This window comes from Platichthys flesus, chromosome 12 (assembly GCF_949316205.1).
Source record: "Platichthys flesus chromosome 12, fPlaFle2.1, whole genome shotgun sequence".
Lineage (NCBI taxonomy): Eukaryota > Metazoa > Chordata > Actinopteri > Pleuronectiformes > Pleuronectidae > Platichthys > Platichthys flesus.
Window position 1 is genome coordinate 20614984 of NC_084956.1, and position 15739 is coordinate 20630722.

The window sequence follows — 15739 nt, forward strand, 5'->3', positions numbered from 1 at the left end:
ATATGATGTCCTATTTATCTTTGTATCAGCGAGTGCATGCCAAATGTTAGAAACCCCATCTCACTACAACCCAGTACAACTCAGCAGCACCACAAACTGCAAACTCCAGCACGACCACAGTGTTGAATCAACACCTCTTTAAAACAGTTTGAACAGTTTCAAACTGAACATTATAACCTCAATGAAGGCAGGACTCAGGCTGTTGCATTAGAGTAAATTAGTTTTTGCTACTTGTACCTAATGAGCCTGTAGTTCTATATCCTGCAGTTCACAGCACATGTGTGGGTTCAGCAGGTTTCTGTAATGCAGGCTGCAGATCACAGAGTTTGTGAGCAGCTACTGTCGACTACACTCTGAGCAGTTTATTCCCTCCGAACAACAACAAATACCAGCAAACTAAAGGTTGAGGTGACTGGATCAACAACAGCAGATCCACTCTAGGATTTCCTGACACATTACTGACATGTGTAATGACTGACTCTTCTCTGATGTGTCTAAATTATATCATATTTGGGAGGGGCTCTGCATTGACAAACACGGAGCTCAAATTACTGTACAATATGGTAAATATATGAATTATATATATTATATTAATTCTGAAACTCATATACATTTTCTCAGTTTTTGACTTAGATAAAAAACATAGAGTAACTAAACATTTTGACATTAAGTATCTTTTGAGCATGAGTCTATTCTATTGTATCTACCATAGCTGATTTCGATAAGATTGTTGGTTTCTAACCAATTAACAAGATTTGTTTCTGTGTGGTTTAGACTTTGTAATACTGAGATGTGACGTGCTCTGCTCAAATGTGTTTTCTCTGGAGATTCCTTTGTCCTCAGCTGAAACAAATGGTTTTCACAGCAGGGGTCAATCCAGCAGAAGACAGGGGTCTGAGAAACAGGTTTCTTCTTGAGTCTCAAATGTGTTGTAACTTCTAACAAGTCCACATGGAGATTGATTGATTGGATGAACGTTCTGCCTCTGTGAAAGGAGGAGCTTCTACTTGTTTAAGTATAGTGTATTAAGGATGACTCAGTGCCAAATGCCTTGTTTCATTGTGATCCAAGCGTTGCGAATTCAAACCATCAGAAGATAATTGTTTGCTGTGTCATGTATGTAATGTCCCATTGCAATCACCCAAGTCTTAATCATTATACAAGTGAAGACTTAGTCAAACCAGGAAACACTGCTCCAGCTCCTAATTAAAACAAACCCATGAGACTGATGTAGTTCCTGTCATCTCACTGTTGGAAATAAATACTTTCGACAAAATGTTAAACCATAATTATGTATTTTAAAGCATCTTTTAGTCTTGCACACCACATGAAGTCATGGATAATAGTCAGTAACCACCATACTGAAACAGTCAAGACAAATCTTCAACAATGAAGAGGACATTACCAGCCTGTACTATTCACTACTACATTCTTGATTATCATCCAAATACAGAAACCACAGCTATATGTTCTGAAAAAAAAGGTGTCAGCCAAACTCAACGGAAGAGAGTACATTTTCAGGTGTTTGAACATTTCTGAGATATTCAGAGTGTCAAGGTGTAGGAGACCCGTTCTGGCCTTGCAGCCCTTCACAAGCAATGGAGCCAGAATGTGACCATTCTATTTTAATGAAACCGCTTCAGTGAAAATCAGCTTCAGTTTAACATCAATGTGTCTCTGTCATTGTGACACACAAGTGGGAAGAAAGGGAGCAGAGAGCAGAGGGAAGGTTCGTAGTCAAGCTGCCAGTTCAGGGAAAACGAAAAAGCAGAGGAATAAGCAGAGAGCTGGCACGTAACACCTCCTTCACATTCAGGCGGCTTTCAACCTCTCCGTCACCTGCCCCTCTCCTCCATCCTTTTCCTGCCGCTGACCCCAGCAGACACTTTCTCTCAGCAAAGTTCATCTCCTTTCTGCTTAACTTGGCTGACATTACAACTCACCCCAGCACCAGCCCACCCATCCCCCACCCCTGCTTCTCCCACTACTCTATGTAATTATGATAATTGCTCACAGGGTTTGAGGGAAATTGAATTGCTTATTTCGCTCTGGTTCCTTTATCCCACCAGTTCCTGTCTCTGCCACCTCCCCATCGCCCCACAATTCTCTGCAGGCACGGAGTCCGCTGCTAGGACACTTGATCAAATATATACCCTTAATGTTTGCATGTGTATGTCTTTGGACCATTTCCAATTAAAAAGCATATACTGTACATTTCTTATCCAATTGCCCAATACCAGCAAACTGGCTGTGTAACATATTCACACAACCAAAGCATAATCAGAAAGTCTAATTCATTTCACACACATACCCTCAAGAAATTAATTTCGACACAAATCCCCGAAAATTTCTGAGACGTGTGATTCAAATGTTTTAAAAGATCTTTCTCACATTCAGCACAGCAGAGAATATCACACACTACTAATCAATCTGAGGGGCCATCTCGCCACATCAGAACTAATAGATGAACACTAGACCCACTTTGGCACCATTCGAGAGAGGTGGGCCTCAGTCACACCTCAGCACGGAGCATTAGCCACAGTACCTGCTCCCTAAAATAGTCGCTGTGACTGCTGCGGAGCCTTACAAGGCCGGGGGAGTTCAATTATTCAAGAAGGGGTCTGACGAAACTCCCGCCTGGCTGACAGCCTGCTGCAGCTGAATCAAACAGTTCTGCCATGCTGCCGTCAGCTGAAAACCCCTCAATCCCCATAGTCAGCTTTTCAGGAATGAAGACCGGGGGGAGCGCTGCTTAATTTTACTGATTGCTTCTTATGTAACTTAATCTGAATGAGTTCCTTTCCTGTGAAACAGAGCCCTAACTGACGGTGTGAGGGTCCCAGTAATGGACTCATTAGTGAACAATCTTAGGTCAGTCCTTTACGCATCGATAAAAAGGGATTTTTTTACAGGTTTATGACAAATTTCATCTAATTTTAAAAGCTTTGAAGGTAAAAAAAAAAATTCCTCACCAAAGTAATTGCTGAGATGATGTTAGTTATATCCCCTCATTGCACAGAAAGAACCTTTACATGTGGACAGCTCTGGCAAAGACAAGAGGTCACAACTGAACCTGTAGTGTGAAAGGTCAAATAACACAATATGGAATACGTAAATATACTATTAGACAAATTAAACAATTTATAACCATTTTTTAAACTCACTTTGCCATTTTATTGAACTCAGCTTGTTCTATTACGAAATCTCCCTTTTTCTGAAGTGTGCTGTTTTTTCAGAGATCGTTTTAATTTAAGAAAGTTCTCTCTACCTTTTGTTAATGAGAGTGCAATCTATCTGTTCAACCTTGATTTCCCCTCAACCAGAGAAAACCCTCCACTGTGCTGAAAACTCATTCCACACATCGCTGGAAAACCTTCTATAAGGAAGCCCTAATTTTTATAGGAATATTTTTTTATTTTTATGAACGAAACTTATTTAATAAATTTAAAGATGATAAAAGAAAACGTTCCATTCAGATTACATTAGCAGGTAGCCTTGAGTGAGGGAGCTCCCATGTGAGCACAATGACTCTTGAGGGCAAAACTGCAGAATCACCCTTAGGAGCCAAATGGAATTCGTGTGTGTTCAGCCCCAATCATGGCAGTGTGCATGGGGGGGTTTCACTATTGACTGCTCGGAGGTTACTCAGCCATATCTTGTCATCTGCATAATGAACCACCGGCAGACAGAGATCTGACAAACGTGTGGAAAAGGAGAACGCTCCTCTTTACTCGTGTATTCATGCTAAATGCCTTTCCACCTGATTTCTCGCTCTGACTCCGCTGCCAGCGAAAGAGAAGAACGCAGGGAAGCTTGTTAAACATTTGCTACGTACCAATGTTTTTTTCATAAGGGGAGGAAGCAGAGGGGGTTGAATGGTTGTAACACATTTTGCTCATTACTCTGTGGTAGTTTGCAGCCCACTTTTGGAGCAAAACTGCCCGGGCAGCTCCTCTCGTGTAATCAACAACCCGGAGTCACAGAAACGGGGCTCATTTGGTTCCAGCTGGAGTTCGGCATTTGTTAATTGGGCAACAGCAGGTCAGAAGTGTTTCACTCTCTGCTCCACAGCAGCTAATGAAATAATAAAATATTGAAACACGAAATATTGAATGAATAATTCCTTTTTTTTCTGAGCTTACAACTGCCTAATTCCACATCTGTCTGTCTGTATGAGGATTGTGTATTCTTAAAGGCCCAGGGAAGTGCAGGGCAGAGTCTGGTGAGATTTGGTCACGAGACACATTCAATATTAATAAAATGTTAATAAACAAGTGACAGTGCTCTGTAGCAGTCGGTGTGTGTGGGGGGGAGGCAGTGTGCCTTCAGTCTCTGTTTTCTGTCTGTCTGTTTCCCTCTTCTTCCTCAGATAAACTACAGGAGTGTTCAATCAAAATCGCAACTGGATCTTTTTGATAATTTCGTTATTTTTCTTTCACCATATCAGACTGACACACAGTCACACAGACACACAGAGGTGCTGATATCCATCAACATTAAAACATCACTTTCTTTTCAAAGTAAAAGTAAGATTGTTTCGTTGCTGTAATGTTTTAAACAGAGCTGAATTACAGTTTTTATTTTGAAAAAAAGCTGTAAACTTGGGTCTGAGGTAGCCAAGAACATTAAAAGCAATTATGTGTTATAGCTCCTCCCTGTGCTTGCACAATGTGTAAGCAATCTATCAATATATATCAAACTTTTGTTACATTGATGAAAAAAATTACCTTGTGAGGATAGTTGTAATATTTTTATTGCCCAGCCCTAATATAACCCCTCAGAAGTTACGTTTCACGAGTCCCACCTGCACTTGTGTTTAAATACACATCTAAAGAAGTAACCTAATTGTACAGCAAACACCAGCTTTCAAGAAATGTAGGTGTGCAGTACATATCTCCTACAATTACTTCAACCCTGCTGAGTTAAGAATCACAGTCATACTAAGATAAACTATATTTATGTAGTATTTATATAGTTATTAAATGAACACTGTGTACTCGCTGAGCTGCAGTGTAGAGTTAAAGTTTTTTTCTTCAGGAACCAGCCCACGCACAGACCAGGAGAAACCAGACATACCTGGTCTGGCTCATGGAGGGACTACTTTCTGTTGGCTGGTTGCTCTGAGTGACCTGCAGATCTGACTGATCAGCTTGTTTTCTGCTGCTGCTCTATTCTAAAGTTTAATGCCCATGATAACATTCAAATGATTCAGGATGATTCTGTGTAAAATACAGAATATTTACTGTATTTATAATGATGGACCAAAGCCCTCCATTTCACCATAAGCTGTCCATGTTCATTGAACTTATAACTGGAGCGTGCAAGGGAAATAAAATAGACAGTAGGTTGTTTTTGACAAGTTATTGCATCATGGCCAGTGTTGTGGAGGCCCATCATTCTTGCTCTGCGTATGGCAGCACTGTATTTACATACAGGGCTTCTGAAAATCCAGACCTATCTTATCCTACATCACAATTACGTCAAGAAATATGATCACAAGGGGCCGAGGTAAAATAATATTTCTGCTGCTTGAACGTTCCCTCAATAATTTTTCTTCCAGAAATGATATAAAGGTTTCTAATTTAAAGCTGCCACCCACTATAAGTGCAGCCACTGCGATCAGTCTAAAGCCTGCAGACGGTTGCTGCAGGTTATTACGGCTGTATGACAGCCTATTATCTCTCTATGACAGGCCATTACCTGCACAGAGCAGCTGGGTAATGAAATAGGCAGGAGGACAGAGAGAAGACAGTGTGCTATTAACAAATCAAACAGATGCTCTTTGCACCGAGCTGCCGGAATCGAACACTCACACTCTGTGTCAGAGGAGACTCGGCTTCTGCACACTGCGCGCACCTCAGTGAGTCAAGTATATTCTTTATCCAAGTGTTGCCGTCAGGGATGACGGGGAGGACAATCTGAAGTCTAATTCTAATTAAGGGTGGATTCCTTGAGGCCAAAACAATGTGAAAAAGTGACTTTGCTGCCTTTTGATTGACAGGAGAGACACTTAGTCATTTCGGATTCTGTTGAAACTGGAATCTCAACTAAGCGCCACGGATTTCTGTGCTTCTCGTACAGAGTATTATGTTTTATTTAGGAACTTGTTCCCTGTGAGCATCAACCCAACCCAGAGCGGTTTGAACTCAGGTCATTTTGGCGTTCAATTATTTACAGTTGAAATGTCCTTAATTGATCAGTGGGTTTGTCGAATGAAATATCACAGTGCAAAAATATTTGGTGATCAGCTGACAATTTAAAAGGTAGGGTTGGTAGTCCTGGAAAATAAAGCAAAAGTGGGCTATTACTTTGAAAAAATGTGACCAATGCACCCCCCCACCTTCCGATAAGTTCCTTATTAGTTAAAGTCCTTAAAAAAACTGTATATGTCGCTCCTGGTGACCAGGACTTCTCCTCTAGCAGTAGTATAAAGTCATATTGTTTTATTCTCAAATCCTGGATCTGACGCTTGTGCCGGAGTCGCACCATATCCCACCCCTCCACCAAGTTTTGGGAAAATATGTGCAGCAGTTTTCGCTTAATCTCAAAAGTAAACCAACCTACACACAAACGTAAACGGGTAAAAACATAACCTCCCTGACAGAGGCGATAAGAACACCAAACCTGATTACTATATGGTTTATATCATAGTTTGCAGAACAGATTTTAGATGTAAGTGGAAACTGCTTTCAAAAAGTGGAAGGACACAGCCTTCACAAATCTGCATGTTTCAATGCAAGCATACAATTTATATTCTACAAAGGGCAATTTAAAACGCTTAGGTATTTCATTTTCGCATGTGCTCATCATCAAACACCCCCATTAAAGATCACCAGTCCTTTCATCCATCACTGAATCAGTCACCCTTTAAGAGTACTGCAATATTATTCAGTGCCGGGTTCTCAGCTGATCTGTATAAATATGTTGTGCAACCTGATTTTGGCCCAGCTATATCTGAATGGCAGCAATCAGAGGCAGCCATCTGCAATCAGGGGAGCATTCTCTCAGAGTGTTTGTGCAATTGTAAGAGTGAGAGGATTGTTGTGTTGCTGCTGCCGCTGCCGCTACTACAGACATGACGCTCTTCATTAGCTGGATGTCTGGAGCACATGCAGGGATGGCAGTGCAGCTTCAGTATAAATGACAAACGATCGCTAATGGTGACATGAAAAGATATAGCAATGAAGGGACATAAACAAACGCTCAGACTTACACATGTATCAGTTTTCCAATATAGAGATTCAACCCGGGCACATCATCCAGCCTATTAACTCAGATTCAGAGGACAGATCGATACGACGCTTGATATGTTTTTGTCAGTAATTACACGTCAGAAGTCTTTCAGCGTCTAGTATTAGTGTACATGCAAGAGAATTTATATCGAGGTCAGTGTGAGAATTTAAACCAGTAAAATGTGAAATAATAGAAGAATATAAATAAAGTAAATCTGTTAAACCGGCACAGCTATCCACCACTGACAATCAATCTCACACGACTACACACACACACACACACACACACACACACACACACACACACACAATCCTGCTTATTAATTCTGTGCTGGCGAGTGGATCGGCTGAAAATTGGACAGCGATGCTGGTAAGATGCACCGGCGCTGACACGGCCGCCTTCCATCCCTATCCCCTCTTCATGTGTCAGTCAGTTCTCCGTCCTCTTCCTGTTCATATTTCGTCTAACGCTCGTTTTAACCCCCCCTCTACTCCCCAGCAGGCATTCTCCCTACACACAAAGTGTCTTTGTGGTTTTTACCAGACACACTTTACTGGAAAAGGCTGGTTTGATATCGGCCTTTCCGGTGAAACAAGCAGCTCTCAAACAAGACCTCGAGCCTCCCGGGGGTGTTGAGCGGGGCTCCAGTGGGATCCCATCAGCAGACAAGGAAGAAGCTGGTGAATTTAAATGTTTGAGTTCCTTGTAAAAAGATCCCATGTGGGGGATGCCTAACAGTTCCTGTGCAGCATAGCGGTGGGAGCAGAGTGAAAACACAGCCGGTTAACCTCCTATTGCTGATGCTGTGATTAAAGGTGACCAAACAATTAAACACCATAAACACTGTTAGTTCTCTGCATCTAAACTTCAGGGACAAATCCTCAATAATGCAGGTTTGTGGGGACGTTGTTGGGGTTCATCAATTTTTACATGTTGGAGCCGAAGACTTAATTATCTACGTTTCTACATGAACATAATTTCAGTTACTGTTTCACAATGTTGATTGGTGCTTTTCACTTTAACATTTCACACACATCTCCGTCACATACTTTCTTTAAACATCTATACAATATTTTAATTTACACACTGTCTTTCCTCGTTAAAGTTATAAATATTGATATTTTGTTGATATGCTCTGTTACACATAATATCTATTGAACTTCTGTCCTTCCTGGGAGAAGGGTATCTTTCTCTCTGAGGCTTCTTCCCCCTGATGAAAGTTTTTTTTGGCAGTTTTCCTCAGTCTAAAGGGCAGACGAGGTTGTACCTTGTTAAGTCCTATACGGGACAAATACATGGATTTGGGCTTTACAAATAAAATGTAATTGATTATTGACATATGATCATGCTGTTGGAATGAAAGCTGGGATCAAATTATAAACCTGGAGGAGCAGAACCCCAGTGTTGAACTAATTGCTTTTGTCTGATTCTGCCTTTAGAGGTCACATGTATTGGTTACATTTAAGTGATGATATTTCAGTTAATTCACACAAGCAGTCAAATAAAGGATAAACGCAAAATTAATAAATGTACTTTTCATGGAACGTTATTACTTGAACTTGAATAAAGATGATCCTTCTGTTGTTTTTTCACAAAACGAAAGTCAAGATTAAGTAGCCTACAAATCTACCTGGCGTCAGTATAAATCCCGCAGCAGTTTGTTTCCATCTCATGGTTTATAGAAATAGCCTAAAACAATATCATCTATTTTATAAACAGGCATTTAGATGTTAAAAGTGTAAGATCACAGTGATACATGTTGTGTGCCGCAGTTCAGGCTGAATGACACCTTGCTATGATGCTTCCTGTACAGTAATAACACAAGTAACACAACTCATGTCCGGTTACCTCGTCAAACAGCTCCAGGCTGTACGTGTTGTCATCATCCGCGAAGAACACCACCCCGGGGTCCCGCCGGCTCCGGTGCTGCCGGAGCCACGCGAGAGCCGCATTCCTCTGTTCGGTTGCGCGTGGCATCCCGGCGCGCTTGAACCTGCGGGGAGTGAACACATGCAGGTGCGTGAACGGCACGCCGCACCGGGCCAGGAAGCGCGCCACCAGCTCCGTGCACGTCGTGGAGTCCTCCACCACGACCCAGTGGAACCGGGGCACCTGGCGGAAGGCGTGTGCCAGCCGGGTCAGCTCCGCTTTCTGCACCGGACGGGTGTAAGTCGGAGTGATGGCGTAGATGACCGGCAGCGCGGTCTGATTGGGGGTGACACCGACCCCTGGCGCGCCGGTCCGGGCCGCCCGCTGCGCCCTGCCGGTCCGAGCGGCCGCCGGAGCCCGGATCGTCCTTTTACTGTCGATATCGATCATGATGATGACAATGAGGACCCAGGGCAGAAGGATGAAGAAGCGGCTGAAGAGCACTGATTTCATGGCGAGGCTGAAGTTCTCGTGCGCCCTCTCTCACTCACTCCATCACAAACAGATCCCAACGAGCCACCAACTCCAACAACCTCGTCCTTAAAACCCGCCGATGTTATTCTGCACAAACAAACAACATGGAGCAGAACCCGGAGTCCATCACAAACTCTGTGGAGCACAGAACCTTCTGCTGCGTCCCCGTCCCTACGGGACCGTTCCCCCCTAGTCCTCCTCCTCCTCCTCCCTCTCTTCTCTCGGATGGGACCTGAGCTCACTCGTACTCCGGCTCACTCTCACAGAACCTCACTTAAATCCCCATGTTCGCTCGTCATTTAGCTCCTGAGTGTTTCCCGAGGAGACAGAACAAGCCGGAGCTGCCCTCCGTGCAGCGAGCGGTGACAACCCGCCGATGTGCGCCGCCCCGCCGAGGAGCATCACTTGGCGAGGAGGACGGAGCGCTGCTCTGACTCCGAGGATAATAAAGGAGGAGGGGAGGAGCAGGTGCAGAGCGGAGGAGGAGAGAGTGGATAGGGGGAGAGAACCTGGGGAGTGTGTGTGTGCGTGAGAGAGAGAGAGAGAGAGAGATCTTGCTATGTCGTGCGCATCAGTGTCCACCAATAATAAACCCAGTTGATCGAGAGGCATAGTAACACCAGCACAGAGATGGAGAGAGCTTGTGCCTCACATGGGTTTGTCAACAACAAGATGTTAAATACAAATTTGTTTTGGGCTACTCAGGGTGACTTCATTCGGGTCCCAGTTTGAGAGGTACTTACTTTTAAGAAAATTAACTGGCAAGAAATGTTAAAGGCTTGCCAGTTGATTAGTCTGTAAATAAATCCATTCACTAAATCAATCAGTTGATAGAAAACTAAATTTCAATATTTTAACCAACCTTTTTGGTCCAAAAATTTGTTTTGGAAAGAAAAAATGGAAATGTATTCAAGGCTTCAGTCTCCTAAATGGGATGATTTGTGGCATCTGTGCAGAGTCATGGGTCATGGTGTCTTCAGGGGTTGTACATGTCTACATCAGGCACCTGGACCTGCTTGTGTTTCCTGAAGATGTTTCACTTGTTATCTTGTTATCCAAGAGGCCTCTTCAGTTTTGAGGTGAACATGTGTGAAATTAAATATCTTTACACTTATTAGCATCTTATAATAGTTTGCTGAGATGGGTTTTGAGGAGTCTTTCGGTGAGAACAAGCAATTAAAGGGAGGGATTTTTTTCTCTGCACAGTTGCTATCGCTTGCTCGTTCTGGGAACAGTTGGGTTTCTGCACGATTTTGACCCGTGTCTTCCTCATTATATAAAGTGCCTTTGGATAATATATGTTGTGATTTGGCACTTTTCAATCAAAATATAATTGAATTACAGAGTTCACCAGGATCAACATCTTGGTGAACACCAAAATCAGTGCAAAGGGTCTAAAATGTAAAACTGGGAATGTTTCCACAGGAATTTGAGAAAATGTATAATCCCAGGATCAGACTAAATTAAGCCCAATAAAACCCAGCTGCAGTGGATGAAGGGCACTGAGGATAAAAATGGGAATTGGGCACAGAAGTTGATTCATTATATTTCCTGTGTGGTGTGTCCCAGTGGAAAACTACTGTGACGGCACCCAACTGCTCGACAAAAACACAAGCGTGTCTTTATTGTTTTGCCATCTCTTGTCTCACTTGACAACTTGCACATGTTTCGAGGCCTTGACACAGAGTAGCAGAGGGTGCTCCTCTGTGCACAACTGTAAAGATGCCGAAATGATTTTGTTGCTGCTGTGAGGTGGAGCAGTCCTTTCGGATCCTCTCTAAACTGTTAATGGCTGTGTCCGAAATCTCTCAATAATCACTACATAGTCCACTATATTGTAAATTTGCCCATTTTTAATGCTGTCTGAATTTTTTGTGGATTTTTTAAAACCCTGTATAGTGCACTTATTTAATACCACGGTGCACCGCGAAAAGCAGTGAACAACCGATGGTCACTAACTGAGCAATATATACCATCATGCATTGTGCTTTTGGAGTTGACAGGAAGGAAAATTGCGGAGAGATGATAGAAGGCAGAACATTTTAGCCTATCTCTCTCTGACTATTCTGCTTATACTTATCAAACGGTTATCATGAGTATAAAGACAGACACGTTTATAATTGCCAGCACTTTCACAGACCGTTTTATAAAACAGTCTATTTTAGCAAACATCCCTGATGTTTCCAATGTTATAGTTTTTGTTGTATTTTTGACCAGCATGACACAAATCTGTGAGTTGAGCAGGATATGTAATAGGAGCAGAGCAGCACATCACAGCAAAAACTAATTTAATGAAAAGTAATAATATGAAATGTAAAATAAACATATTACAGGATTTTTCCATCGGCAATAACATCGAAACTGGCGCAGGGACGGTATGCCGAGTAGGATTAGTGTGCTAGTCTTGTTCCAATTAGCTGACTATACATTAATCTGCATAGAAGTCCCATAGTGAGACACACCATATATTGTCACAAAAGATGGCCTCCTGGTCAGGGCCAACTATTTGTCCTCTGCTGTGTGTCTGTTGGCCCAAACCATATAGCAAGAATTTATGACCCTATGATGGTCTAATCTGACACAATGTCTGTCTTGAAAGACAAACCAATCAGTGCTGCTGATGATATAGCCTCTCCTCTCTCCTGTGTCATTATCAGACTGACAGATCAAGGTCACATCTAACCACAGTTGACTTCTCAGATGGAGTTCATCTGAAGAGAATTTGATCAAACTGAGGTCACTGGTCTCGCACATCCATTTAAGGGTCTTTGAAACAGATAGGCAGAGGAACTTCCTGGCTTACCGGTGTTCTCCACTTGAGCCGAGAAGATAATCAATGATGGTTAATTATGGACGCAATACGGATCAAGAGATCTGTCTGATCCGAGCTAATAGAGTTGGTTCTCACAGAACTAATGCAGGAAAACAAGCTCATCATTTCACAGGTTGAAAGCACATTTGATTGTTTGGATAAGGCGGCAGCCGGAATGCTAATGTGGGGGAAATGAGAGAAAGAAGCTAAACTTTCTAGCACTCAAACAAAACGGCTTTTGGAGGCTTAATCAATCTCATGCTCAGTGATTTGGGTGAAAACCAAGTAATGGGCTTATTCAATGATAAATCACTTTTAAGACACTGATGTGATGATAGCAAATGGTTTAAAGGCAGGATTCTAATAATAAATGGTCATGCTTCATCAGCCTTAATTGCATGTTCTTCCATCTGTTCATCAGCAATTTGGAAATCAAGTATCAAGGATAATGTCAGTTTAAATTACATAATTCGTACTGACATTGCTTTCGATATTATTAGTAACTTCCACAGAAGAATGAGGCTTTTTTTTATGCATATACACAGAACTTTTAAAAACAGATTGATCTAAGAAAGGCAAATGTAAATCCTGGATTATCTAGATTTATGACCGGAATTGTAATCAAATGGGTTACTTAGAAAAAGTAAAAAAATGTCTGGATGGAGCAGGTTGAGAGTGTGAAGTGATTGGTATCGATCAACAAATCTGAGTCATAAATTCCTGCCATTTCACTGGTGCAATAGAAATCACATGTACTGCTCCTTTAAATCCTGCTGTCACATTTTGCTCTCATGTCATACTGGGTTCCCACTCTCCTGTTTCCACATTATTATTGACATTTTATTTATAAGTAGTGTGAGTGCCTGGCTCGACAAAGGGTGCATGGCTGTCACACAACCAATCCTGCTGCAGATACACTATGCGCCCACCGACCTGCAACATAAAGCATCAACAACAGCTTTCCAACAAATTATCATAGCATGCCGTTAATTCTCTCTGCTAAGGAATGCTTGTCTATATTAAATGGCAATTTACATTAACAAAAGCTTTGTCAGGTGGTGTATGAGTTTTTATTCCAATGGCTGAGCTGCTCTGGGGACTGAATTGAGACTCAAAGGGCAGAAAGCAGAATGTATAATCAGACATGAGAATGAAAAGCAAATGATAAAAGAGATCGAATAAAAAATAATCTTAATAATGTTTTCATTGTTTTATCATTGTGCAAATTGCTTTTTACTTTATCATAGAATGGCCCCTTTTTATTTAAATACTTTATATTTACGTCGGGAGCAGGTCCTCTCTACAGAGGCCACCATGTTTTTAACAGTAAGCCAGAATGGACAAACTAAACGCTGTTTGAGTTTTTACGACCACCGAAGGGGAGGGTGCAGAAACTGAAGAGTCTCCATCGCCTACCGGTGGCTGGCTGCAGAATAATTCATAAATCCTGCCTACTCCATACCAATGGATGGGACACGGACCAAAGCAAGAAGTCATAGTAAACGTGAAATAAATAATATTTTAATAATAAAAGATGATTACTGACATTTTATCACACTGATGTTCAACTGTAGAGTTTTCCGGTAAGTTTGGTTCTAATCACTTATTTAATGCTCTACAATTGTGGCGCAAAGTTATAATTGACAGTTAAGACTACCTTGTGATTGGTCGAGTCAGTGTATCATAGAAAATTTGTTAGTCTGACTTCATGTCCCGTGTGCTACTGACTCTTGCTCTGAATGCAAAAAAAAGGCAGTGCTTGTCCCCAAGATATTTTAGCAAAGTATCTTTTCAGTTAATATGGCTAAGTAGCTTTGAAATGCTTCAATATGTCCAAAAAGATAATAGCCTCAAAGGGATTTACAGTCTCTATGCTCTCAACACACTATCAACATTGAAAATATAAATTAATGCAGTTTTATCTTGCTGTAAATATTGACTCCATTTGCAGTTTATGATTGCTATTTCTCTCACCTGTGTCTCTCTCCTGAAAAGGTGAGGGGTTTATAGCAGCCAATGTTTTTCTGTTCCTGCCTCTAGAGCAGCTCTGGGAAATGTTTGTACAGCGTGAACTCCAATCTGCTCTGCATTACCTGAGCACTTTGTCAAATGCTAGGAGTAGATGCAGTTAAAAACAACAGGTAATCCAGTCCATTGTTCTTTCACCTTCTCAAGACATACACAAGCCCTGGTGTAGCTCTGTGCTTTGCAGCCAGTAAGGGCATCCCAAGTAAACAAGCTGGTCTAAGTAAAGTCAATTTGGATGATGTGTTTTCCAGCAAAATAACCTTTGAGGCACAGCTGAGTCTGTAGCCTGTCACCAGGGTAAGGCTGGATCTACACGTGCTGCTGATGCCATCCCCAAAGGCTTGACTATTATGTGACATTATGTCAAATGTCAGGAGTCGGTGTGATTGAGGGCACAGAGTAACACGCATTGTGGTGACACTCAATGACGTCCATGATTGAGGCCTCGCCTGCTGCTGACAGAGTGGTGCTCCAGCAGAGGTGAACATTTTAATTTTCACAAAAGGCTTCAAGGACCATACAAAATTATTAAAAAAATATATCACTCTAGCCTCTTCAACGTGATGGCTATTTGGTGTCCGATATCAAAGTAGCGATGATGTCTTTGATAAAGCAGTGTAGGTTTTTCCAAATAGAGATGCAGATGTCAGTGCATGTCTTCTCAGAATGGAGAAAAACATCAGGATGCACATTTAGTTTATAGACCTCAAGCAGAAGAAGGTAGTTGTATACACTGTAGCTTTAAGCTTGTTGTTGCATGGCAGCTCTGTGATTTCACATTGTAGGTTAAATACTTCAGCTGGTTCCATGTTAAGTGGCATTGTAAATATGCATATTGAAAGAACCATGTTGTCTATTATCGATAATACATTATTTACCCTTTTTTCAATTGGGAGTTTTAGAGTAATTTCATCCCAGTATGTAATGAAACTGTGAATAATTTGAAGCTATTCTGTAAATGAAAAATAGAACAATAACTATTACGATCTAATACAGAAAAATTACAGAGATTATTTTCCATAAATATTCCAATAAAAATTGGAAAATTCACACATGAAGAAAATGATAATCAAAACAAATACCAAAATAAATAAATTCATATTTTCGGCAGGGTGGTTGGTCTTTCTTTTTCTAAAGTTGTGTCATATCAATGACATGTCAAATTAGGATTTTTTTTTTTGTTATGAAGCGTGATGAAACCCCAATCATAATTGAACATTGATCAGACAAACTTTAAATTCAATTACAGAAAATTTAAGATAG

General features: G+C 41.4%; 1 protein-coding gene across 1 annotated transcript in view; it reads right to left on the bottom strand.

The window, feature by feature from the left end:
* Positions 1 to 10058, bottom strand: part of b3gat2 (beta-1,3-glucuronyltransferase 2 (glucuronosyltransferase S)) — a 53658-nt gene extending 43600 nt beyond the window's left edge. The window contains exon 1 of the mRNA XM_062401483.1: positions 9082 to 10058. Within this exon, the coding sequence (XP_062257467.1) occupies positions 9082 to 9615 (534 nt within the window). The 5' untranslated portion in view covers positions 9616 to 10058. The remainder of the gene's footprint in view (positions 1 to 9081) is intronic.
* Between the last annotated feature and the right edge of the window lie 5681 nt (positions 10059 to 15739).